The sequence below is a fragment of the Ochotona princeps genome, chromosome X (genome assembly GCF_030435755.1).
Source record: "Ochotona princeps isolate mOchPri1 chromosome X, mOchPri1.hap1, whole genome shotgun sequence".
Classification (NCBI taxonomy): domain Eukaryota; kingdom Metazoa; phylum Chordata; class Mammalia; order Lagomorpha; family Ochotonidae; genus Ochotona; species Ochotona princeps.
The window spans coordinates 106,267,000-106,293,381 of record NC_080865.1 but is presented as its reverse complement, the minus strand read 5'-3'; the positions used below and the strand labels follow the sequence as shown (position 1 = coordinate 106,293,381).

The following is a 26,382-nucleotide window of genomic DNA, read 5'->3' as shown; positions in this document are numbered from 1 at the left end:
CCCCTCCCCGGGGCACCAGGCGCGTCCGTCCGCTCCGCAGCCTGGCTGAAGCGACAGTGACTCCGCCACCGGCCTCGAATCCCCACCCATCCAGCCCTCCCTAGGGGCGAGCCGGGGGCAGGGGAGGAGGCGGAGTCCGGGCGCGGGTCGCCCCACCCCGTTCTCGCCCCACCCCCTGCCTGGACCACAGAGACGTCGGCCGACCGCGCGGGCTAGACGGACTGCCCGGCCTTCCCGCCAAAGCTGCGCCGTTCCGCCGCCGGCGGAGGGACGCGCTTTCCTCTCAGTTCTCGGTGCTCGGCACGCGGCTAGGGGGCGGGGCCTTCCGAGGCGCGCGCGCGCTCTGGGGGCGGGCCTGCCAGGCGCTTCCGGTTTCCGGCCGCGGCGTGAGGGGCGGGGCGGGCGCTGTGGAGAGTCGGCTGGCTGGTGCGGGGCGTGCTCAGTGACGGTGGGAAAGTCGGTGAGCGGCGGGCTCGGGGCGGGCGGGCCGGGGGGCCGTGGCCCGAGCTCGTGGGCATCTCCGCGGCGCCCCGAGAGGGCAGGGCCGGGCCCGGAGAAATTGGGGCGGCGACAGGTGGAACCGGCTGTGGGGGCGCGGGGGCGGCGGGGACAGAGGCTCCGCCTTCCCCGAATCCCCCGGCGTGGGCCTCGGGCAAAGTGCTGGGCCGCGTCGCGCGCGTGGCTGGGGGTAACTCTGGGGGCCGCTCCACGGCTCCCCAGTTGAGTGGCCACGTTGGCCCACGAGGACTATCAGGAGCACGCCTCTGCTTGCTGAGACCTTCTTCTAGAACTTTCTTTGGACAGTTGCCTTGAGGTGCTCAGTTGAGGCTTGCCTTCGGTCTTGGCCGCGACTCTCGCCCTCGGGTAGTCCCACTGCTGGGCCTTGTTAACAAAAATGTTTTGAGGCGCCCAGGGTTCGCCGTCTCCATCAGACGCAGAAGCGGCCGTGGAAAGGCTTTTTTGAGCTCTGGAGGCCGCCCCAGGGCCGGGGGGCGGGGGGCTGCGCCTGCGGCAGCTCTTCCTGCACCTGCTCTGCTCTTGCACAGAGGGGCTTGGGCTCCGTCGAGCAGAGCAAGTGCGGCCCCCGCAGGCTAGTGCGACCCCTCTCCCGGTCAGCGGAAGTCGGCTAGGGCCTCTGGCCAGCGTTGGCGCTGAGCAGCGCAGCCGGTTGGGCTGCTGCGGTGGCCCCGGGCGCTCTGACTGCGCTGCTCCCTCCCGTGCCCCGCAGGACAGAAGCTGAGGCGCTCTCCCCGCGGGCAGACTGACAGCAGGATGAGTCTGCAGTGGACCGCAGTGGCCACCTTCCTCTACGCAGAGGTCTTTGCCGTGCTGCTGCTGTGTATCCCCTTCATCTCCCCCAAAAGGTATGCTGGCGGGAGCGGGGCCTGTGCGCAAGGCCACCCTCACCCCTGGGAAGCAGGTGCAGCGGGTCTGAGTTGGGGGCGGCAGGGTGCTGTCACATCCCCTGAAGGGAAGCGGAGTCGCCCTGGTGTGCCCCAGTGGGCCTGCCCTCCCAGCCTGAGCCTCAGCATCACTCAGCCCCTGAGGAGCACATCGTGATTGAAATTAGAATCTTTCAGATAAGCCTAAACATCCACAATTTTAAAAAATTATGCTTCATTTAAAATTTGTGAACGGAAAGCGTTGTGGAGTATCAGGATAAGCCACCTGCTGTAATGCTGGAACCATATGAGGGCTCATTTGGGTGTGACTGTTGCACTTCTCTCCAGCTCCCTGCTAATGCTCTTAGGAGAGCACTCAAGGACGGCCCAAAGCCTTGGGTCCCTGCACCCACATGGGAGACCCTGCTGGAGTCCCCGCCCATTATGGTCCTTTGTGGAGCGAACTCTGCCTTTCAGATAGCTCTTGTAAAAAACGCACACACACGGGAGAGGCAGAGAGACAGAGACAGGTTTCCTGTGTATTGGCTTACTGCCCAGATGCCCACAGCAGTTGTGCCTGGGCCAGTCTGAAGCCAGGACCCTGGGAACTTAGCCAGGGTCTCCCACACTGGTGCAGGGGCCCAAGGTTAGAAGCAGGGAGCTGGATCAGAAGTGGAGCGTGTGATATTCGAAGCCTAGTGTCCACATGGCAGCAGCTTAACCCACTGCTGCCCGACGCTGGCTCCGTGAGACAGGCATTCAGGATACTGCCAAGGAGGGTACAGTGACAGCCAGGCTGTCTTGCCTGCAGAACGCGAGTGTCTGGACAGTCCTGTCCATGGACAGGCACCTTCTTTTTAATGCACTCCAGGGTGGATGCCATGAATGGGGCTGTGGAGAAGAGCACAGAGCGGACCTTGTGCAATGTATCCCGCACACTGAGTGAGGTGTGCGCTCACCGCAGCCCCTGTTCTTCTCGTCTGTTGCTTCACAGATGGCAGAAGATTTTCAAGTCCCGCCTGGTAGAGTTGGCTGTGACCTATGGCAACACCTTCTTCGTGGTGCTCATTGGCATCCTCGTGCTGCTGCTCATTGGTGAGTGGGCTGTGGCCTCTGCCAAGCAGCGTGCTGCCGACTGGGACGGGTGAGAGGGACTCCTCCAGTGGCGGGGGGGGGGGCTGTCTTTATCTGCAGCCTCGCATTTCTCAGCTTGCTCCTCCGAGTGTTCTGGAACCAAAGCAAAGAGGTGTTGACTGGCTCAGGGTCTTGGGCTCAGTACTGGTGTTTCCCAGTCATTTAAATTGTCTGAAAGAGGGTCTCCAATAAGGGGTCGAGCAGCTACATAGAAGGAGCCTTTCGGAAGGACGTCTGCCTTGTGTACTGGTGTGAAGGGAAGACAGCTGCGTGGCAGCAGAGCCTGGGAACAAGTCCCAGAGCCATCCTGGGCTCACCTAGATCTCTGCCCGTGCCCACTTTTTCCACCTGCCACCACCATCAGCGTCTGTCTCTTTTCTACCGCAGCTCAGTGGGCCAGGAAGAAACTTTCCAGCTGTGAGCACTTGTTTCTTTCGGATCTAGAAAGTGCTCAGAAGTCATAGAGAGACATACGGCTGTAGCAATGGGCTGCTGCCTAGCCAGGTAAAGATCTGGAGAGAGCTGCAGAGCCCTCTGCAAAGAGAAGTGGCAGTGAACAGCAAAGCTGGTTAGTACAAGGCAGTGGGTGCAGCTAGCAGAGTTACAGCCTGGCAGAGGCCCAGGAGAGCGGTGGGCGGGAGGTGAGGGCCCACCTCTTGGGTAGAAGGCAGCTTGTGCTCGGCAGAGCCAGGATCCCCCAGCCCAGGCTGATGACCAAGGTAGGTTTTGCCATGCTGATTCCTCAATGCAGGTGGCATTGTAAGAAAAGACTTTTTAGTCTTCTGATTCTAAAAGCATTGACTTGTTTCTGAGAACTTGCAAATTGAACTGAGACAGTCAAAGTCCCGCGTCATCTCCTGTCCCACAGACAGCCACCCGCTCTTCTCAGTGCTGACGTCTCTGTTCTCATATTAGTGTGATCATATACACAATGTACACAATGTTTTGGATGCCTTTTTTTTTAATATCTAAGAGGCCCAGTTATGTGTACGTACACACACACACACACACACACACACACACACACGGAAAGGTAACAAGATCTTCCAGTTGATGGTTCACTCCACAAATGTCTGCAACAGCTGGAGCTGAGCTGTCTAAAGCCAGGAGCTTCCTCCAGGTCTCCCATGTGGGTTCAAGGACCCAAGGACTTGCACCATCATCCGCTGCTTTCCCAGGTGCATCAGTAGGGAGCAAGACTAGAAGTGGAACAGCCGGAACGCAAATGTGTGCCCATATGGGATGTTGGCGTTGCAGGTGATGCCTTAGTTTACTGTCCCACACCATCTGTGCTCTTTTGTTCTTAAGAGTGCATACTCTTCTCTGGTACTGGGGCACAATGACCCAGTGGCTAAATCCTCACCTTCCAAGCACCAGGATGCCGTGAGTGCTGCCTCATGTCTTAGCTGCTCCCCTTCCCACCCAGCTCCCTGCTTGTGGCCTGGGAAAGCAGTGGAGGACGGCCCAAAGCCTTGGGACCCTGCGCCAGCGTGGGAGGCCCGGAAGAGGCTCCTGGCTTCAGGTCGGCTCAGCTCTGACCATTACAGCTGTTTGGGGAGTAAACCAGTGGATGGAAGATCTTTTTGTATAGCCTGCTCTGTGTAAATCTGCCTTTCCAATAAAAATAAGTAAATCTTTAAAAAAAAAAAGAGTGCGTACTATTCTCTTGTGTAACAGTGCCAGATCCTGTTCTGCTTGCATATCTCTGCATAGACTTCTGTGGCGTACATTCGGTGAGAAGGATTGCTGACCCTGAGGGTGTGGGCAGTTTACATTCTGTAACAGGTGTGTTATTAATTTATATTCTTGTTGACAGTGTGACAGGAAAGGCAGGCAGATTTTTATTATGCAAAATCAGCTTGCAAGACCAAGCAGTCAGGGTGGGCGTTGAGTTGGGCCTGGTGGTCAAGATGGTCAGGATGGTGGGTATCCTGTGTCAGTGCCATTAGCTTCTCGGAGCCCATGATGGAGACTGGGTTCTGCTCTGGCCGTCAGCCCTGGCTGTTGTTAGGGAGCTCTGTGGGGCACTGTCTGCTTCTCAGGTAAACAAAGGACAGGAAAGATGCCACTCACGGGCTCTGCATCTGCTGGTAGAGGGCCTGCTGTCGGATACTAGCTCTTCAAGTTTTAGCTTGCTGCTGCTGCAGAATGTGGGAGGCAGAAGATGGCGCCTCAAGTACTTGGGTCCCTCACCCCTTTGGGGAGAGACCTGGATGGAGTTCTGGGCCTCTGGCCCAGCTTGCTTCTGGCATTTGGGCAGGGAGCCAGTGATCAGAGGACTTCTATCTTTGTGTCTCTCTCTCCCACTTTTTGTCACCGTGTTTCTGCCTTTTAGATAAGTACTTTCTTAAAAACGTAAGTAAAGCCTAAGACCAGAACTCAAGAACTAAACCTTTTGAAATGGTGATCTGTGGTTCCTAAAGTTTTTGCTGAGTGAGAATTCATTCACATGTGCTCCATCTCCGGATTCACTCTGCAGGTACCTGCAGTGGATGGGGCAAGGCACACGTAGGCCAGGGGATGGGGATTCAGTGCTAGGCTCTCACGTGGGGGAGGGGACCCAGCTCTTTGAGCTGTCCCACACAACAGACAGCTGTGGGGTATGCTGTCTGAAGCCAGGTACACTGTGGGCTGCAGCTGTCTTAACCAGTGGACTAGCTCAGGAGGTTGTTTCTTTAATAGATTGACAAAAACTGGCTCGGGCAGGTGTCTTGGTACAGTGATTGGGGCTGCCACGGGGACACCCACATTGCATATCGGGGTGCCAGTTGGAATTCTGGTTGTTCCACTTTCTGCCATTGCTTAAGTACTTGAGCTCCCTGTGGGAGAAATGAATAGAGTTTTAGCTCTTGGCTTCAGCCTGGCCCAGCCTGGCTGTTGCAGGTCTTTCCCCTGCTTTCCCTCCCACCTCTCCTTTTCTCTCTCTTCTATTCCCCTCCTCCATCACTCAGCCTTTTAAATAAGTTTTTTAAAGATTTATTAATTGTATTTGAAAGGCAGAATGACAGAGAGAGGGAGAGAGTTTACATCCAGTTGCAATAGTTGCAGCTTGGCTGGTCTGAAGCTGCGAGCTTCCCTCCCCTGTCTCCCATGTAAGTGCAGGGGCCAAGGTCCCTAAGCCATCTTCTGTTACCTTCCCAGGCCACTAGTAAGTTGCATTGGAAGTGGAGCAGCCAGGACATGAACCCACACCCATAAGGGGTCCGGCACTGCGGACTGTGGTTTTACCAGCTATACCACAGTACCAGCCCCTCAAACTTTTGTTTTAAACATTGATAGACTTATTTGACAGTAGATTTAGAGAGAGAGAGATCTCCCATCTGCTGGTTCACTACCCGGTGGCTGCAACAGCCAGGACTAGGCCAGACTGAAGGCAGCAACTTGATCCCGTCTCCAGTGTGGCGACAGGGACCCAAGTATTGGATCATCTTTTGCTACTTTCTGAGGTACATTCACAAGAAATTGGATTGGAGATGGAGTAGCTGGGATTCGAACTAGTGCTCATGGGATGCTGCCATCCCAAGCAGCAGCTTAACCTGCACCATGATGCTGGCTGTTCAAATAAACTTTTTTTTAAGAAAAATCCATCTCTCTCTCTCTCTCTCTCTCTCTCTCAAAAGATTTATTTTATTTTTATTGCAAAGTCAGATATACAGAGAGGAGGAGAGAGAAAGGAAAATATTCTGTCCGATGATTCACTCCCCAAGAGAGCGCAACGGCCGGTGCTGTGCCGACCTGGAGCCAGGAGCCAGGAACTTCCTCCAGGTCTCCCACGTGGGTGCAGGGGCCCAAGGCTTTGGGCCGTCCTTGACTGCTTTCCCAGGCCACAAGCAGGGAGCTGGATGGGAAGCGGGACAAGTTCAAGGCGAGGACTTTAGCTGCTAGGCCACTGCGCCGGGCCCAGAAAAATCCATCTCTTTATAGACAGTTACAGTGATAGTTTTTTTTTAAATTATATTTATTTGAAAGAGATTTTCCAGTCTTCCATCTGCTGGTTCACTCCCCACGTGGCTACAGTAGCTGGAGTTGGACAGCTGTAGAGCCAGGAGGCTCCTCTGGGTCTCATACATGGGTATCAGGGCCCCAACCCTCTGCCGTCAGAGCTCAAATCATTGCCCAAGTGGTATGTCAGGACCACAGGTAGTGGTTTACGCACTACGCCATGAAGCCTGGGCCACCCACTCAGCAGTTGTGTGTGTGGTTTTGTATCAACCATGCTGGACCCTGGGAAGGTAGCAGACTTATTGTGGTCTGAAGGTCAGGAACGAGAGAGTTACTGGAGATGATTTCAGAGACAGTGTGTACTGAAGAATGAGGAACAGGTTAATGTGATCAGAAGCAATTTTAAATTGGGCACACAGCATTTACAATGCTGGAGGTGATTGTGTCTGGGCTTCTTTCCCTTCCCACAGCTCTGGCATGGTTGAACTTTGAATGAGCATGGAGCCCTTTGACAACTAAAATAAGATGCTGTAGACAATGAAGCCTCTTGTAGAGCTTGGGAATGCATGGCCCTTCCTCTCGCAGGTGACGCTGGGGGCCAGCACGGGCAGAGGAGGCTGTGCCGTAGCACCACGGGTCCCCACAGCATCTTGACCTCTAGAGCAGCTGGTGGTCTCAGTACAATGTGTAGGGGGTTGATGTGGGAAAAGCTGGAGGAAAGCACTGGGAAAGCCTTGGAGAGGATGATGGTGGCTCAGCGTGTGGGGACGTGAGCTTGATGAGTCTCCTACTACCTGTCCCGGCCAGCCTGCTCTGGCCAGCGTGGCAGCTGAGCTCCCGTGTCTCCTCTGCCCCACTGCAGATGCGGTGCGTGAGATTTACAAGTATGACGATGTGACGGAGAAGGTGAACCTGCAGAACAATCCTGGAGCGATGGAGCACTTCCACATGAAGCTTTTCCGGGCCCAGAGGAATCTCTACATCGCTGGCTTTTCCTTGCTGCTGTCCTTGTGAGTGTGCAAGGACCAGGGCCCATGAGGAGAGTTGGGCGTCTGGCTTCCTACTGTCCCTTTGACTACTTGACACTCGGAGCCACGCCGATGCTCTCTGACCTCCAAAGTCAGTGTGGAGAGTGGGAGGGGGCTAATTGGAATATCAGAAGACCCAAACATGCCACATGATGGCGTAGGGCAAGGTGATTACCATGTGAGCCTGTTCGCTTGTAGATTGCGGTGCGCACGGGTGAGCCTTCTCTGGGAAAGAGCATCTTTAAGGTGCAGCTTATCAGGACTTGAGTGCATTGAGGCTTTTTGTGCCTCAGTGCTGACTTGAGAGCGCTGGGTGGGATTGGCACGGAAGGGCATGGACGAGCCCTGTCCCCGGGCCTTCCTCGGTGTAAACCTGAAATGGGGCACGTTATGCTCCACGGCAGCCAGAGTGATTTTGGCAAGACTGAATGCCTTGAGGGCCAGTGGGGTGGCTGTTTGGGCAAGATGAAATGAGCAAAGTGCCTGTTTGAGCCTGCTGCCCCTGTTCAGAGTCTTCCATTTCACACAAGGCCTTGGCCAGGGCGCTCAGACCACGGTGGACAGAAGTGTTGGAAAGGTGCTTGGTGTGACTTGCTGCTAAGAGCTCAGCTGACATACTCCACTTGTCCTGCTCTAACAGAGCACTGGGCTGGCTAGCCTGTAAAGCACAGAAATCTATTGTATGTTATCTTGGAGGCTGCAGATTCCAAGGTCAAGGTGTCTGATGATGGCTGCTGTCTGCTCCCGAGATAGCTTGTTGGTACAGGGGGTGGAAGGAAGGACAAAGAAGGGCCCAAGCCCAGTTTCCTCCAACACACTTCGCAGGACAGAGTCCTTGGGACCGACTCCCCTGAAGACCTCAGCCCAACGGGGCCTTGAGGCCATAGCATGAGCTGGGCATGTGTGCTCCTAGGCTGGGCCAGGATGCTCATTCCTTCCTGCTATTGGCACCTGGAGACTGCTTCCTAAGGCCTGCAGCTGTCCTGGTGACCTTGGACTCTGGCTCCAGGTTGGAAAGGGTGGCAGGTGGGGCATACGTACCTTTTCAAGGTAATGTGCTTGACCACAGATAGTATATTGTGTAACTTCAACACCATCACAGTTAGGAAAGTCAGCAAATGGAAAGCTTACAGCGGTCAGAGACACATACCCTGTAATTTTTACGGTTTCAGGAAGCTACAGAAGAGTACATTTTTGTGGTTTGAGACTGAAAGAAAAGTAAACCCAGAGCACAGAGTTTCACAAGCAGGAATCTGAGTCTGACTGCAAATGAGAGCAGAGAAGGAAGGGCAGGGGGCAGGAGTTGTGCTAGAGCAGCAACTGCCATCTTCACAGGAGCTTTGGGAAGAAACAGGGAGAAGGCAGTACCCCTCGTGGGTCTGTTCAGTAAGCACAGAAGGGCAAGGACAAAGGAAGCCTCTGGTGGACAAGGGCATCCTAGACCACCTGCTCATTTAAGTGGTCCAGAAACTTGAACTCGCCTACAGCGGACTAGCTGATGGGGTCCTTGAGGAAGTGCCTAACGGGAGAAATGCTGGAAGGTTGCAGATGGGCAAATGTCTTGATACCCAAAGGGGGCAGCAGATCGGTGAGGGCATGACCACCATGGGAGGCCTTGACTTTGACCTCAAGCCATGCTCTAGAAAGGGTGGCTTGTGTGCTTTCAGAAAAAGAGGGGTCTCTGAAGAGTACCAAGAGTTTGCAGAGTTTTGATGTGTCTTCTCCCTACCTTCCACGTTTGTTCGTGTAGAGCAGAGGCTGTCGTGGGCAGTGTGTTAGCTGTGCCGCTAACTCCTGCGAGTGGTGGTGCTGGGGAACAGGTGCTGTTTCTAAGTGCGTATGCAGACTCACGAGAGTGGGGAATGCTGTGCTGAACCAGAACATGGGGACTTGAGCAAGCTGGTGCCCCTTGTTGCGGGCCTGAGTCTTAGAGGGTTGGACGTGGGCATGTCTGAGAGTGTCTGGCACACTGCAGGGTGCTACTTTGGAAGCTGGCACAGCAGTAACTGATCTGCTGCTGTTGGTTCCTGTACGCTGTCCTGTGAGCCTCCCTCATGCCTCCATTCTGCCTTCATGGGCTTGTTTCTGGAAGGCCATCTCCAGGTCAAGTGCTTCACGTGTTACTGGACCATGCTGGAAGCCAGCAGTTGTCTCCTTTCTCTTGTAGCAGTGGGATGCCCAGGGTACCGGGCACGTGTGTACGTACCTTGTGCATTTCCATTTAGCTAAGCTGTTCCAGCTTCATTCAGCATAGTAACATTCCTACCCTGAAACCACTTTTAGTGTACAGTTGTAAGGGTTTTGGCAAGTGTAGAGCCATTTGTCGGTGATGCTACCATAGTCAGGACGCAGAAGTCTTTGCTGGAACTTTGCTAACTCAAGTGAGCTGGTCCAGAGTAGGCCATTGTTATCGACACACTCCTGCCATTCCCAAGGTGGCGCTCAGAGGCGGGAGGCCCGCAGTAAGCCTTGCCGGTGATCCTGACAGCGGGCTATCCCGGTTACTGGTTCCTGTCCCTCTGGCAGGTGTGTGAGCTGTACCTAATTCACTTTTTTTTGAGTGCCCGATGTGCCACTATTATTTTTTATTTTAAATTTTACTTCTTTTTGTTATTATCATTTTATGATACAGTTCCATAGATCATGGGATTTCTCTTTATCTATCCCCTCCCCAGTTGCCTCCCCATCACTCAGTTCCTCTATATCATTACTATAGTATCGTTCTTCATACACAGTCATAGTCCATCATTGCGGGCATGGACAATGGCAGAGAGTCCAGCATCCTATTGTCAAGATACAGTAAACAGTTTCATTGGGAGTCCATCTTTGTCTGGAAGCAGAGATGCATACTGCATTGTATCCTCACATCTGGATGTGATAGTCTCCATTACACAGCTACTATACATCCCCGTAAGTGAAAAGCCACACAACAAAATGAACAACAGGAAGAAAAAAAGAAATTAACAACACCATGAGGTTAAATAACATGCTACTGAATGACTAATGTGTTGCTGAAGAAATGAAAAAATAAAAAGCCTTCTTGAAGAAAATGATGCTGCTGCATGCTCTATGAGTCATTGAAGATCTTCCATCCATTGATTTACTCCCCAAGCAGCTGCGATGGCTGGAACTGCACCGATCTGAAGCCAGGAGCCAGGAGCTTCCTCCAGCTCTCCCACACGGGTGCAGGGTCCCAAGGCTTTGGGCCATCCTCAGTTGCTTTCCCAGGCCCCAAGCAGGGAGCTGGATGGGAAGTGGGGCAGCTGGAACGGGAGCCAGCACCCATGTGGGATCCCCGTGGATGCAAGGTGGGGGGCTTTTACTGCCAGGCTACTGCACTAGGCCCCCTCATTTACTTTGAAATGGGTCAGACGAGGCTGTGGTGGGCTGCCTTACTGGCCCGATTCTTCCAGCAGTCCTGCTCATTTCATCTCGTTCTTAGCTGTAGGGAGGGACATGTGAGCTGTGCATGCACTGCCCTCTCCTGGATCCTTGCAGTCACCACCTGGGCGTGGCTAGCTGCTGTGTAAAGAAGGGAATGCTGACCGTAGGGGCTGGTGTGCATCCACTCATTGCTTGTGAACGACCACTCCACTGTTTCGGAATCCTTGAACGTGTGCTCCTCCCTCGTGTACAGCTCAGGTCTTGCGGTGGTGCCGGTGGCCCTTGAGGAGCCCTGTGGAGCTTCTCCTTTGGGGTGAGGTTCCCCAGGCTTTACAGCCATCTAACCCACGTGGAACCTGTAGGAAACACTTCACAAATAGAGCCGTGTGCTCTACTAGTTCTTCCTGTTGAAAACTTAGAACAGAGCCCGTTATCCAGGCGTCAGAGCATGGGGCCATGGCAGTTGGCTCCTGGGGCTCTTCCAGAGCTAGCTGCGGGTAGGACTGGGATGTTTCTTGAATTTCTCACTAGTGTTTCCACAGGTACATGTAACATGTTTCTTACAAATGGCTGTGTATATTTTTCACTCTGATTTGACTAGCCTTTTTCACCCAACAGTATAACCTCGACAGTGCTGCTCAGCAACTGATTCTTTTTAATTTTTTAAAAATTTATGGGCCCAGGGGCCCAGCGGCGTGGCCTAGCGGCTAAAGTCCTCACCTTGAACGCCCCGGGATCCCATATGGGCGCCGGTTCTAATCCCAGCAGCTCCACTTCCCATCCAGCTCCCTGCCTGTGGCCTGGGAAAGCAGTCGAGGACGGCCCAAAGCTTTGGGACCCTGCACCCGTGTGGGAGACCTGGAAGAAGTTCCTGGCTCCTGGCTTTGGATCGGCGCGCACCGGCCCGTTGCGGCTCACTTGGAAAGTGAATCATCGGACAGGAGATCTTCCTCTCTGTCTCTCCTCCTCTCTGTATATCTGACTTTGTAATAAGAATAAATAAATCCTTAAAAAAAAATTTATGGGCCCTCCTGGCTTCGGATTGGTGCAGTTCTGGCTGTTGCGGCCATTAGGGAGTAAATCAAACGATGGAAGATCTTCATCTCTGTCTCTCTGTGTATCTGCCTTTCCAATAAAAGATAAAATAAATCTTTAAAAGTAGTGAACATTTATTGTTATTGGAAAGACAGAAAAGGAGAGACAGAGAGAAATGTCTTCTGTCTACCGGATCACTCCCTAAGTGGCCACAACAGCTGGAGCTCTGCCGATCCAAAACCAGGAGCCTCTTCCAGGTCTCCCATACGGGTGCAGGGTCCCAGGGCTTTGGGCCGTCCTCGACTACTTTCCCAGGCCACAGGCAGGGAGCTGGATGGGAAGTGGGGCTGCAGGGACACGAACTAGCATCCATGTGGGATCCCGGAACATGGAAGGCGAGGACTTTAGCCACTAGGCTAGCACACTAGGCCCTGAGTAACTCATTCTTAATGGCTCTGTAATGCTGTCTTGGGAGGGTATGCTGCTTTAACCAGGGCTACCTGAATTGCTTTGAAGTTTCTGCTCTTCCAGTATTTCACTGCTGTGGTTTCTACTCTGCCTTCTCCACACATTGTGTCCCTTTGTCCTGGTAGTTTTGGAAATGAGCTGACCCCTGCTCTGCTGACCTCACTGCTCTCAGTGTGGCCCAAAGCAATGGTCTCGGCAGCTGGACCCATCGGGAATGCAGCCTGAAAGGGAGAACTCGCATGTTATCGAGGTCCCTGTCACCCTGCACATAGCAAAGCTCAAGCGACATTGCTCTGGCACGCTTCTTTGTCTGTAGCCCAGAGGTCCCTGGCTCTCGACTCTTCCAGGCTGCAGCGTGGGGTCACTGTCCAGCAGAGAAGCCAGTGAAGTTGGAGTCTGCCCCGCTCCTCATTCCCATGCGGGTGAAGGGTCCCAATGTTTTGGGCTGTCCTGCACTGCTTTCCCAGGCCACAAGCAGGGAGCTGGATGGGAAGCAGGGCTGCTGGGATTAGAACTGGTGCGCCCATGGGATCCCCGTGGATGCAAGGCGAGGACTTTAGGCACTAGGTTACTGCCCCAGGCCCAGCCTCGGTTATAGACTTTTCTGGAATTTGCTGTGCATAGTAACTGCTACAACTTGATATACATTTTGTGTAGCAGGCAGTTGCTAAATGTTTATAGTTCTGTGAAGGAAAAAGTGAAGTCCAGAAAGATCTCTGACTTCCCAGAGCCAAACATGGGGGATTGTGCTTTGTGGATTCTGTGTGCTTCTGAAAACAGCAGCAACCTTGAGCGCCACATGATCACTGCGCTTCCTACTCAGTTGATTTTTCTCCAGTCCATTTTTGTGTCTGCACAGTTATCCATGGCCTCAAGCCTGTTACCCTGTTTTTCTGATTGAAACGGTGGGAGATATCACTGGTCACTTGCGTGCCTGTGCTAGGCCAGCTTGCTTGGGGCCTCCTGATCCTGTCTAGAGTGTGAGTGCCACTCCTGTGGTTTGTACATGTCACTGGGAGGCACTGACTCTGCTCCTACCCATGAACTGATTGTGGTGGGCAGGGCCAGGAAGATGGCTTAGGGAAGGGTTTCAGAGGTGGTGGCCTGTCCCAGCGGGAGAAAGCCAGGTGAGTGTTGTGGCTGTTCAGAGGTGGAGGCGGCGGCAGGGACGCTGCTCTGTGAGGGAATGGGATGGGCACAGTGGGTAAGCAGGCCCAGGCCCAGGGAGACCAGCTTGTGCTGGTGGCCTGATCTGATCAAGGCAATGCTGCAGCAGTGGGGCGGGCTCAGATCTTTGCTGTGCCCGCTCTGAGTATACTTGGTGTGACAGCACCATCTGCTGCCGGAGGGCCCTCTGGCTGGCCAGTGGGGATTCCCACTGGAACCCTAGGCACAAGCATAGCTTCTAGAGAGGTGAGATGAGGTGGAGCCAGCTGTAGTAGCAAGGAAATGGCTCGTTGTTGCCCACGAGAGGGATTGCTGGGGAAGACGGCCTGCCCCCACAGTGCCATTGGAGGGAAGATCGGAGTGGCTTTGGTGGTAGGAGAAAGCACCATGAGCCTGAGAGGCTGCGCAGTTGGAAAGGGGGTCCACAGTGTTGCTCCCTGTAGTGTATGCAGCAGGCCAGATGACCCTTGACTACTGATCCCTGGGGCACAGAGGGCTGACCTTTGGCCCTCTACTTTGTCCTCCGTCTCAGGAACTACACTGTGGGTCCCTTGGAGAGCCTCAGGCGGCACATGCTCTCTGCCCTGCACGTAGCATTTGCGGGCTTCTGGGCCCCATGCCTGCTGTACCAGCAGCACCTCTTCCTCTGGCCTCCGTACTAGAGCAGCCCGCACACTTGGCTGCGACGTGCATACTGAGTAAATTGGTGAAGCCTAGGGACCCTGGGCTCTTCTACTTTAGAGTGGCAGCTCTTGGTGCAGTGAACTTGGCACACACGCGGGGCTGCTGGCACCTTTGCTGACTGGGCTGTTGTGGGTGGATGGTGACAGTGCCAGGTGGGTGTCTGGGTTGAATTTGACAGCCTGCCAGGTGGGGCTCTTTCAATTGGAATTCCAGCCTTTTAGGTCTTGCTAGTTGAGAGCTCCAAGATGGTCGTGTGATTGCTGCTTGTTGTCTGGGAGTGGACTTGGCACTATAGGAAGGGAGCTTCCGTCAGTGAGGAGGGAGTCCGGGTAGCAGTCCAGTGGGGTGGCAGGTGGGGGGCTGTGTGAAGGACGCTCTGCTACAGTGTCACCCAGTGGTTCAGCAGCACATGCGCTTATCGGCCAGAGGCTGGAAGTTCCGTGCCACTCGGAGGCTTTCCTTCAGCCACAGACCTCTGATTCTCCTCTCCTGTCACTGTATCTGTTGCTCTGTGATCTTGAGAAGCACTTCAGAGTCTGCAGTGGCAAGCCCACTGGAACTGGCAGCTGGGCCGTGACTCTGTGCTGAGAGGTGGAGCTTGAGCCTTTCTTTGCATAGCACTCTTAGTAGCCATGTGTGTTTGTGTGTGTGTGTGGGGCTTACCAGATCTAGACCAGTGATGCAAGACGCGCTGCTCTGTCCCCACGGGGCTTTGGGCAGCATCTGCAGGCCTGCGTGGTGTTGTACTTGGGAGGTGCTGCTCAACATCCAGGGACCCAGGGCAGCACCTGCCCAACGCCCAAGATACTTTGGCCGCGAGTTTCATAGTGCGCAGACATGCAGAGGGCAGACTCGGTGTTTTGCAGGCCCTGGGCTTGTGCAAAGAGGCTCTGAGTGCTGCCAGGAGGCATGTGCAGGGCTGCGGGCACGGCCCACCCTCTGGGCAAGGCTGCTGCCCCCCAGCCTGTCCAGCAGCATGGGGGTGGACACAGAAACACCAGAATTCCCAGCAGTGAGTTACCAGTTCTGTGCTTCTGCCTGCTTCCTGCATCCTAGGGCCCTGCCACTGCAGTACCCAAGGCCCTAAGGCTGTGGAGAAAGAGGCTCACGCTGGGTAGGCTGGTTGTGGTGACAGCCTTCAGCTAGGGTGGAGGCTGGCTACGCCCTCAGCACTTGCAGCTCAGTTGGGGGAAGCTCCTCTTGCTAACTGCCAGGCTGCAGAGTCTGCCTGAGGCAGGGCTGGCGCGCATGGCGCGCTTGGCTTTCTCCAAGATTGATTGATTTGAAAGAGGGAAAGAAATCTTTCGTCTGTTGCTTCATTTCCGAAATGACCACAGTAGCCAGGCCTGGGAGGGCCAAACCGGGAGTTCAGAGCTACTTCTGGTTGTTCCAAGTGATGCAGGGGCCCAAAACTTTGGGCCATCTTCCGCTGCTTTTCCAGGCCATTAGCAGGATTTGAAGTGTAGTAGCCGGAACTTGAATCAGCATCCATATGGGATGCTAGCCTGGCAGGTGGTGACTTAACCTGTTAGGCCACAACACTGGCCCTGAGGCTGTTATTTAATCCATGATGTAGGGGCCTGTGTTGGCTGGCGACTGTGTCCTCTTGACCTAAGGCTGCAGTCCAGCCAGACCCTGTGGGGTAGCATGATGATCTGTTCTGCCGGTCGCTGGCACTCATGTGATGCCCCAACTTCTGCCAGAGGTGAGGCACCACACGCCTGCCAAGAGGACAGCTGGGGCCAACCCCAGCCTAGATTCTACCTCCTGATAGGCTCTGGCTGGAGGGGGCCTTAGGGCCCGTGGTGGCCTCAGGGGCAGGCTGACATGACAGGCAGGCCTGGGTTTGGATCCCACGTCTCTTACTGGCTAGCTGTGTGACCTCAAGTAAGTCACTTCCCATCTCTGGGTCTTTTGCCTCATTCATAGAGCAGGAATGATGATCTAGGTAGTTTGTGTGTCATTCTCAGTCCTACGCTGCCACACAGCATGGGGTTTGTCCCTCCTCGCTGATAGTGACAGCAGTTTCTGGGCTAGACTTATGGGCACTTGTGCCTGCACTGGTTTTTATCCTCTCCCACCAGACTTGCCTGTTCACCTTCTTCAGTGAGCTGCAGAACAGGGTGCATGGGCCACGAGTTGGAATAGAGCCTGGAGAAGTGGACTGGCAGCCCACACCCCCACTTGAGCTTTGGGTGGCTCGTGGCTGCTTGGTTTTTTATCTTCTGTCACTAGACTGTCTGGGGTCTAGGTTATTTTGTTGCAAATGCCAGATACCACATTTATAGGCAAGGTGATATGTTTGTTTATCACTTTATGAAAAGGGCTTAAAGATTTTTTTTTTTAAAGCTTTGCTTATTTGAAAGGTAGAGTTACAGAGAGAGCTTTTCCATCCGCTGTTCACTGCCTTAGTGATTGTAATAGGCCTGAGGCTAGTTGAAGCCAGGAGCTTCTTCTGGGTCTCCCACACGGGTGCAGGATCCCAAGGCCTTGGGCCGTCCTCTGCTGCTTTCCTAGGCCACAGGCAGGGCGCTGGGTCAGAAGTAGAACAGGTGGGACATGAATCATTGCTAACATGAGATGCTGGCTTAGCCACTGTGCCACAATGCTAGCCCCAGATAGGGACTTTAAAACAATTGTCGGGGCTCGGCAGCGTGGCCTAGAGGCTAAGGTCCTCGCCTTGATCCCATATGGCTGCTGGTTCTAATCCCGGCAGCTCAACTTCCTCTCTGTCTCTTCTCCTCTCAGTGTATCTGACTTTGTAATAAAAATAAAATAAATCTTTAAAAAAAAAAAAACAATTGTCAGTATGCCAACTTCATAGCTACAGGAAATTGGAAATGATTCCTTAACAACATAAAACCTCTATTGACTGTTCACATGGCTTTGATTGCCTTACAGTTTGTTTACATTGGCTTCTAAGGAGTTGTCAGACCCTGTGGGCTCATTGCCGCTGAAAGCCACAAAGTGTGTTTGGACTTTAGGCCTGTTGTCTTTGTCTTTCTCCCGACCTCTGTCTGCCCACTGGCTGCCACCCTTCTCCGATAGTCAAAAAAATTAGCATGGCACCTCTGGTCTGAATATTGGGAGAAGGCCTTTTAGGAGTGCTGTTAAGGGCTAGTGCTGTGGCATAGGAAGTTAAGCGAGTACCTCTGGCTCCAACATCTTATATGGGTGCTGGTTCAAGTCCTGGCTGCTCCACTTACCTTCCAGCTCTCTGCTTGTGGCCTGGGAAAGCAGGAGAGGACCGCCCAAAGCCTTGGGACCAAAAGAAATTCCTGGCTCCTGGCTGCATCCTGGCCTTGTGCAGGTCATTGCAACCATCTGGGGAGTGAATCAGTGGATGGAAGACCTTTCTCACGCTGTAACTCTGTCTTCAAAATACATATTTAAACTTGAAAAAAAAAGGGAGAGAGTTGTATTACATTCTAGATTCCTCTCCTTAAGCTCTGGAACATGCTGCTGCACCTTTTGTGGGCTATGAAGGGTCTGTCGTCTTGAGGGGTTCCCCACAGGTGCCCCTGAAAGGACTGAGATGAATCAGAATTAGCCCTCAGGATGCTCTCGTTGACGCTAAAGCAGAGGCTGGGTGAGCTCTTTTCAGGCAGGATGCTCATGAGGCAAGGACTCATCTTCCATGACGTTGGAAACGCTGACATCCTAGGAGGGCCTCTTTCTTCGAAGGGCCCTGGAAGGCCCAGCTGGAAGAGGGTGGGACCAGGGGCTGCCTTTGCGGCAGAAGCCGTGTGACTGTATCCGTCCCAGTGTTTTCCCAGAGCCTAGGAACACTGAGTCACAGTGAAGCAGCTGCTCTTGTGACCCACCCTGAGGTCTTGTAAACTTCCTGGTCTTCCCTGCTTCTCCAGTTTAGCAGCCTCATTGCTACTGGGACCCCAGGCTCTTTGGGTTGCAGCTTTTCTGCTGCAGCAGAGGCTGTGCTGTCATGCTGTCTTCACTTGAAGCCTTACTTGGGCATCATCTGCCAGCGTTGAGTGCCTTCGTTTTGTCTTCTGACTGCTTGGGGCACCTGCTCCCAGGATCACTGGCCCTGCAGCTGGGCTGCCCTGGGCTTATGTGGACCGTGGTCAGCAGGTGGCGCTGTGTCACCAGTGTCACCTTGCCAGAGGCAGAGGCGTGTGCTTGTGGAATATTGACTGCAGGAGGACATTGCTCTCCTGGCCAAGTGGCCGTAGGACATTTGAGTCAAGACTTGCTCCTTTCCCACTTCACGGTAAACCCTTGTTTTCCTGCTTCTCTTTGCTGACATGGAGAGACGGGATTGGGGAACAACATATCGACGCCTTGCGGCACTTGATAGGCTGGCCCGTCTCACTGGTGTCTGTGGAGAGAGTCTGTTTTCTTCTGCCCTCCCATGTTTACTCAACCTTTTATAAAAGCATGATCACCCTGCTCACCATCCAAGAATATCTTACCCAAAAAGCCAAGTAGAGCTCAGGTATTTGTGGGTAACATTTGTCTGCCAAAGACACATCTGGATTGTATTAGGCTTGGTTTACTGGCTTTTCCGTCTTCTGCTGCAAGCATTTTACCTGGACCCTGGGCCGTGCTGTCCCTGAGTCCCCTACACCTTTAGCTAAGGGAAATCCTTTGGCTTTTAGTTTGTTGCTTGGGGTCCTTGGATAAATAAGTAGGAGCAATTATGCGGGATACCTGGGAGGTACCTTGGGGTGAATCTGGAATCTGGAGGAATCTGGAGCTCCGGGTTAGTGTATCACACGCTGTCCTTTTGGGCCTGGCAGCCAGCACAGAATCACACAGGAGACCTCGAGTTGTGTGGCAGCGGTAAGGTGTTTCCGAAGGTCAGCCCCCTAGGCTGAGCAGCAGCTCTGGCTAGCAGGGCCTGCCTGCCTGTGCTGCTGGGGCCCTGAGGGACCAAGCTGAGGCAGCGAAGGGCTGTGCCTTCCGCTCGCACCCGGCCCGTGAGTCGTTTTTCCCATGTGCCTGTTCAGTTTTGGTCACAGCCACGAGCCCAGCTGGGTCATCACCTCAGGGCTGAGATGACGCCTTCTCCCCGCAGTCTCGTCTCCTCCCCGCAGTCTCGTCTCCTCTGTTGCTGGACTGATCAGCCCCAAGTCTGCTCAGGCCCCTTCAGTGCCAGGTGGCCGGGGGAATACCACAGTGGCGAGGGGGTGCGTGCTCAGGCCTGACCTGCAATCCCAGGTGTGTCCACATGCCTTTCGGGGCATGCCTGTTGCCCGGGAGCAGCATGAGCTCACCCACAAGGCCCTTTGCGGGGCACCAGCTCTCAAGATCTGGAGATGGGAGGCACAGTGCTCCACCTGGAGAGTACAACGTGGGGGTGCTGCTGCAGGGTATGCTCCTGGTAGGGGCAGGGGGAGAGGGCCAGTGCTGAGAGTTGGGGAGGAGACACGGCGAGTTGGCGGTAGAACGCAAATGGTGTGTGTGAGGGCTGGCACAGTGGGATCTCATCCATGGGCCATGCAGGAACTGATACTTAGTAGGTTGACGTTACAAACCCTTTTAGGGATGAGATAAGCCAGAATACAGAGGGAGCTCCAGAAGTCTGTGTGTGAGGGGGTATGGCGTGGTGGTGGCTGGAGGCTCAGGCAAGGCAGGCCCGGGCTGGAGAGAGACGGGTGTGAACATGGTGCTCCAAGGAAGGAGGCTGGCGGGGTGAGGCGAGGGAGCTTGGAGGTTCCAGGCAGGGGTGTGGAAGCAGTTTCCAGAATTGTCTTTGGCACACCTACAATGTGGAGAATGCACAGGTGAAGTGTCAGGACTGGTATGGGGAGGTGTCCACCATGAAGGTGACCACAGTGCCCTGGGGGGCCAGGGCTTGGCTGAGGGAGACCCTCCCACCTAGTTGCCAGCCAAAGGCGAACTGTGGCTGACCAGATGCTGTGCAGGTCTACTGCCAGGGCCCGTGTGTACACGCAGGCCTGTCTCGGAAGTGCTACTTCTTGATAGCTGGGAAAAGCCTTGGCTGCTGAGGAGAGTTGGGCCCCTGCCGCTGGCACTGCTGCCAGTGACTTGTTTGTGTTCACTATCTCCCTGGGCTGGCCTCCCTGGTAACTGGGCTGTGACCACAGCCATTCACCCAGCCCAACCTGCATCGTGTCCTCCGCCTCAGTGTTCGCTTGCTGCATGTTTACTGCCAGGTAGCACATGTGCCCCACTCCTGTTTCCAGCCTCTTCCGCAGCATCCCAGGAGCTGTGAATGGGGGGTTGGAGCTTAGTCACACTTGTCTCTCTTTCTAAGCTTCTCCAGTGACTTCCGCCTGTGAGTCAGGCTCACTGCTCCACTCTGCCTTCAGAGGCACTTGGAAGCTCCCTCCACCTGCAGGGCTCCAGCCCAGTGGGGGGCAGGCTGCTGGGCAGCCGGGGGCTGAGGCAGGGAAACCTGAGCCCTGGGCCACGAGGCCCTGGTCGCTAATTTTAGAGAGCACATGTCACTGGAAACTGCTCTGCAGCCAGGAATCCTCCAGGGGCCGGGCCCCGGGAGCCTCCCCTGCTTGGGAGCCATGGGTGGCTTCTGCCTTGGGGGCGGCCGTGGCCTGAGTGGACATTCCTGAAAGGGTTCTGTCTCTGGCTGGGAAGGCTCAGCTGGCCCAAGCTCCTTGCTCTGTGGAGGCGAGCAGAGCCTCCCAGGGTCCGGCGGAGGACAGGAGAGGTCGGGAGCAGCTGCCATGGCTGCTGCTCCTTTTGGAGAAAGCAGCTTGTGATGGGATTGTTGCATGTAGCTTGCCCTAGGTCAGTGTTGTTGGACTGTGCATCCTTCCTCTGTTCTGCCAACTCACCTCACAGCCCACAGGCGGACTGAAGGAGTTGCTTGGGGACCAGCATCTGCCACCTGTTTGCCACTCAGCTGCCTCCAAGAGATGCTGGGTGCCCGTGGCCTTCAAGTTTGGGTGCTGATGTTATGTAACAGATGCACTCTGGCAGCTGCCTGCTTGTAAGGAGAGAAGTGAAGCCAGGCCCTGGGGATGGGGCCTGCTGGTTTATAAGGAAGCATGGTGGAGCATTTGTGGAGTCCCAGGGACACAAGTTATAAGTCCAGCTGTGTCTGTTTCTGGCTCTTTAACCTAGACTGGCTGCTTCACATTGCTGAGCCTCTGTTGCATCCTGGATGGGGCAGGCACTGCGATAGTGATTGGCTTGCAGGGTAGACAGGTGTGGGGGTTTGGCCTGGCATGTTGGGGGCTGCTACTGTTACTGTGTGGAGGCCAGCGTGGCCTCGCCGTGAGGAAGAATGCCAGCGCCTCTGTGGTACAGACTTGGAACGCGCTGGAGTCCTGGGACCGACTGCTGTAGCCAGGCACTGTCCTGGGTGCCCCTCGGCTTCTGCTTTCAGCAACACCACCCTTTCTTTGGTCACCTCCCAGAGCCAAGGGTGGCTGCTTTGGAATGGTGGCGGCAGGCAGCTCCCAGGCTCCACCCTTCTCTCTTTACTGGCCAGGGCCTGGTTGGCAGCTTCTTGCTCAGCTGCTGGCAATTCAAGAGGGCAGGTCCAGGCTGGAGGCAGGCTGGGGTGGGGAGCATCCAAGAGAAGTGTCTGCCAGCTCTTGCGTTCTTTTTCTCCCTTCGCCCTTCTTTTGTAAATAATTGCAGCCTGCTTAGACGCCTGGTGACTCTGATCTCCCAGCAGGCCACTCTGCTGGCCTCCAATGAAGCCTTTAAAAAGCAAGCGGAGAGCGCCAGTGAGGCGGCCAAGAAATACATGGAGGAGAATGAGCAGCTGAAGAAGGTGAGTGCGGCCTGCTCAGCCCGCTGAGAGATACCCTGGGCACAATGTTTTGAGGCCACCGTGTTGCACCAGGAAACGTGCGAGCAGCTAGGGAGGTGGGTGTGTAGAAGGGTCAGGCTGTCAACCCCGCTCCTCTGGCTTACTGAGCCCTGCTGGAGAGGGGGCGGCCGCTGCTTCCCTCTGCCCTTGGCAGCCCCCCCGATCTGCACTTGGGGGCCTCCCTCAGTGCTGGGCAGAAGGCAGGGCCAGATGTTGGCCTCTCCTAGAAGGTCTGTCTGAGGAGCCGAGGCAGGAGCCAAGCTTGTGAGTAGAGGCATAAGAAGTGCATGGGCAAGAGTGAACTTGGGGCTCCTGGCTGCAGGGAGCTGCTAGGGGCTGGACGAAGAAGGAGTGGAAGCGATGAGTCACTAGTGGGGGACTTGTGGAGATGTCCCAATGATGGCACGTGGAGGATTGGTACATTGGCACACGCCAGAGCTGCTAGCTCTGCTGGTGAGGAAAAAGGCCAGGCAGGGGGCCAGCACAGGCAAGGTGTGTGGTCCCTCGGCAGGCAGCTATGCCCCGGCCTTTTTTTCCAAAGGGAGAAGTACCCCAGGGAACTGAGGCTCGGGGGTGGGGTGGGTGGTGAGACTGGAGACCCTCCCCCGCTTCCCAGCAACCCAGGCCTTGGCACTTTTCCCAGGGAGCTGCTGTGGACAGAGGCAAGTTGGATGTTGGTGACGCTGAGATGAAGCTGGAGGAGGAGAACAGGAGCTTGAAGGCTGACCTGAAGAAGCTGAAGGCCGACCTGGCCAGCGCCAAGCAGAGTGAGGCTTCTCCCAGCATGTCCGCCACTTACATGAGCTGAGAGCTGGCTTCAGACACCCAGATGGCAGCCCACAGCTCCACTCCCAGCAGGGCCTAGGAGGTGCTGGGCAGCTGCTGGCACAGTTGTATTCCGGAGTGCTAAAAACACTGGGTAGCCAGCATGCCTAGGAACTGAGGCCCGGAGGACTGTTGGCATTCTGGAAGGGAATTTGTGATTTGTTCTCTTTTTCTTTTAACTCAGAGCTGGCTCTGCATTGGGTGGCCTTTTCTTCCTGTTCCCCAAACCGTGTGCAAGCGTTTTTACCTGGCACCGTTTGGCGTTAGCTGCCTCGGCGCTCTGCCAGGCGACATCACCAGGAAGCGTCCTTTGAGGGTGGCATTTTGTTCTGTATCTTGTGCTCCCATCCTCCTGAAGGTCGCCCCTTGCCAAGAGCTGCCGGCATTTCCTCCAGGGAAGGTACCAAGGTGGGCCAGGCTGGGGAGCTTGGCTTTGTTTGTTTGTTTGTTTCCAGTTTGTAAAGCAGGGTTTATTTAGGAGAAAAGGGCTCCTGCCGTGGTGGCAGGAGGGGGCTCCAGGTAAAAACCCCAGAGTGCCAAGGAAGGACAGCAAAAAAGCTGAGTTAATGGTTGAGAAGATGTCCTTTGTGCACCACCTCAGGGGAGTTACTCACAGGACAAAATCCTTCACAGTGGCATCTGTTCCCAGTCAGGCCCGGAAGGGTGGGACTGGCTAACTTCTCCCATTCTAATGAGAAGCTCATCACTCAGGCACTGTCTCTTTGACAGTGGCCCAGGGATGGGAGTAGGTGGGTCACTTCTCGTTTTTGTTACAGTTCTGAGGTGGTGGATTCTGCCCCTGTGTCCTTTAAGGAAAGAGGGTACCCTTGGGAGAAATGTGCTCTTGGGAAGTTAAGACTAGTGGGAGAAATACAATTTTTACATTAAAAAAGAATAACTTCACCAGGGACCAGAAAGCCTAACTGCCTGCTCTCCTGTCTGACTCTTCACACACGGGGAGCTCTGTTTTCTTTTTGAAAGATTGATTTATTTCAAAGGCAGAGTGACAGAAAGGGGGAGGTTGGGGAGGAGAAGGAGCGAGATAAGGAAACATGGATCTTCGAGTCAGTGGTTCGGTCTCTAAATGACTGCAGCAGCAGCAGGGGCTGGGCCAGACCGAAGCCAGGAGCCAGCAACTCCATCTGGGTCTCCCATGTGGGTGGCAGATAGCCCAAGCATTTGAAACAACTTCTGTTGCTTTCCCAAGTGTCTTAGCAAGGAGCTGGGCGAGAAGAGGGGTAGCTGGGACTCAAAGCTGTGCTATGATAGGTGATGTAGGTGTCAGAAATGGTGACGTAAGCCACTGCACCAGCGCAGTCTGTGGTCTGCCGTCACCCCGTGCTCTGGGCTGCTGTGTGGCTGAGGACCTTGATCTAGACAGCCGCTCTCGAGCACAGCTGCATTTGAGACAGATTCTCTAACAGGTAGATTTGTCCTCCATAATCCCAGTCGTCATCTTGTTCCCTCTTTGTGCCTGTATCCTTTCCAGAGCTAGAGAAAGCCGAGAATGAGGCCCTGGCCATGCGGAAGCAGTCTGAGGGCCTCACCAAGGAGTACGACCGCCTACTGGATGAGCACGCCAAGCTGCAGGTCGGTGCCCCACCTGCAGGGACTCCACAGGGGGCCAGTCTGGGCAGGGAGAGGAACCTGCTAGGCAGGCGGGCTGGCTGGCAGGGGAAACGTGGCCTGACAGTGGATGAGGGACATGGCCAAGTGAACCTTTGCAGTAGGCTGGCTCGCTGTACTCTGAGCCTTCCCACCACATGCTCGGTCCCTTCAAGAACAGCTATGCAGCTGGAGTGCTGGCACCTTCTCTCCCAGAGGGCATGGAAGGGCGGCAGGGCATAGAGCTCGGACACCTAGGGCTACTCAGTTGGCAGGCGCTCGCTCTCCCCTGGTGGGACCTGCTGCCCCAGGCCTGTTCTGTGCCTTTGGAGTAGCCAGGGGCAGCAGGCTGTAGGTAGCTGCAGGCTCACATGCTCTTCACGTTGGGTATGAGGGGTCCTAAACTCTCTACATGGGATGTGTTCCATGGCAGGCCGGGGCTGGCTTGCAGGGGACCTGTGCAAGATGAACAGACTTGGAAGGGACTTGAATGCCCAGGCTGTCATGGGCATGAGGGAGCTGGGGAAATGTGCCCAGGAGGAGGTGTTGCTTCTGGGTCGCTCTGGCTGCCCCAGGACAGAATGCCAGCAGAGGCCTTCAGCTGTCCCCCCTGGCTGGGGCCCAGTCCCCCAGGGAGGTCCTGGCCACTCTCCCTTGGCTGACGTTCAACTTGCGGACTTCCCTGCCATTCATTCTGATCCTGGCCAGCCTTGGTGCTGCTAAGGGTGAGGCCTCTGCTTGCCCGCAACCCTGTCATTTTGGGGCACAGGGAGCCGATTGCAGCTCTGGAGGGTGAGGCGAGCAGGTGCAGGGTGGTAGTGTGCCCTGCCGACCTGCTGCTTTGGGATTTGTATCCCTTTCCAGGCCTTGGTAGATGGTTCGACGGATAAGAAGGAGGAGTGAGCGGCTCCCGCCTTCCCTGCCTCTAGCTGCTTCCACCTGGCACGTGCCTGCTGCTTCCTGGGAGCCCGGCCTGTGCTCTGGGACTTCAGTTCACGCCATTCCCCGTCCCCTTCCACAGCTTGTTGCTCGTCATTGGCCCCGTCCGAGCTCTCTCAGCACACCCCGAGAGCCGGTCGCCACCCTTTCCGACCGAGTTTGCTGTTGTGCTGCCCATAGAGCGGAGAGGGCCGGTGTGGCCCGGCCTGTGGCAGCCCTTGCTTCCTGCTGGTCTGAGCCCCCTGCGGTGTGGCCTGCAAGAGGTTGGCGAAGCCAGTGAGCTGCGTTCCTCTTGGCAATAAAGGTTCTTACTATGATGATGACATGTATGTGGTGCTCGTGTGTCACTGAGGCCGTGGGAGGGGTATGCTGCTTCCTCCCTTCTCTGAAGCCCCAGCCCAGTGTGGCAGCTGGAAGCCTCTGTATACCAGCCTCGCATCCTGCGCCTTGTTCCGGCTCCTTAGGGCTAGCCTCTCCCTGTCCTCCAGCAGCTGCCCTTGGCCCCTCCCACTGCCGCGCCACTGCTGTTGATGCTCAGGAGGCTGGGCCGAACCCCACTGGGTAGCTGCCTGGGCGGGTCAGGAGACTCACCTGCAGGGCTTCCGCGTAGCCGACTGGTCTGACTCCTGGGGCTTTCTATTCATCCCGTTTGGGACAGATAGGACATGGCAGAGCGCCACTTGTCACTCCCTGCTCCACCCCCTCCTGGAGGTTTGCAGGATAACTCTGACTAATGCTGTCTGGGAGAGGAGAATCGTCCTTGGCAGTGACCTACAGCTGGCTCAGAGCAGAGTTGGCAGATGGAGAAGGGCCATGGATGCAAGCTGACCCTTCTGCTGGCTGCAGCCCCAAGAATGGGTGGGGAACAAACTGCCTTGAGACCCCTCGGTCGGTACTTTACTGACCTTTCACCCTAGGCAGCTTCCTTTTTAAAATCTTGTCCTCTGCCAGTCTGCATCCTGGGCCCAGAGCCACCTCTGGCAGGGCTGCAATGAGCCAGGCCTGGCACTGGGGTGCCCCTCAT

General features: G+C 55.2%; 1 protein-coding gene across 1 annotated transcript; it reads left to right on the top strand.

The window, feature by feature from the left end:
• The first annotated feature begins 331 nt into the window (after positions 1 to 331).
• BCAP31 (B cell receptor associated protein 31) lies at positions 332 to 25,681 on the top strand. The gene is made up of 8 exons (XM_004598840.4): positions 332 to 460; positions 1,229 to 1,364; positions 2,377 to 2,477; positions 7,321 to 7,468; positions 21,815 to 21,950; positions 22,633 to 22,756; positions 24,304 to 24,404; positions 25,284 to 25,681. The coding sequence occupies exons 2-8, from the start codon at positions 1,273 to 1,275 to the stop codon at positions 25,320 to 25,322; spliced, it is 741 nt and encodes a 246-aa protein (XP_004598897.1). The 5' UTR covers positions 332 to 460; positions 1,229 to 1,272; the 3' UTR covers positions 25,323 to 25,681.
• The last annotated feature ends 701 nt before the right edge of the window (positions 25,682 to 26,382 follow it).

Excerpts from the sequence above, each read along its gene's own strand:
- BCAP31 (XM_004598840.4), top strand. The coding sequence starts at position 1,273 with ATGAGTCTGCAGTGGACCGCAGTGGCCACCTTCCTCTACGCAGAGGTC. Across the intron at positions 1,365-2,376 it reads CCCTTCATCTCCCCCAAAAG|ATGGCAGAAGATTTTCAAGT; the intron begins GTATGCTGGCGG and ends GTTGCTTCACAG. Across the intron at positions 22,757-24,303 it reads CCTGGCCAGCGCCAAGCAGA|AGCTAGAGAAAGCCGAGAAT; the intron begins GTGAGGCTTCTC and ends TATCCTTTCCAG.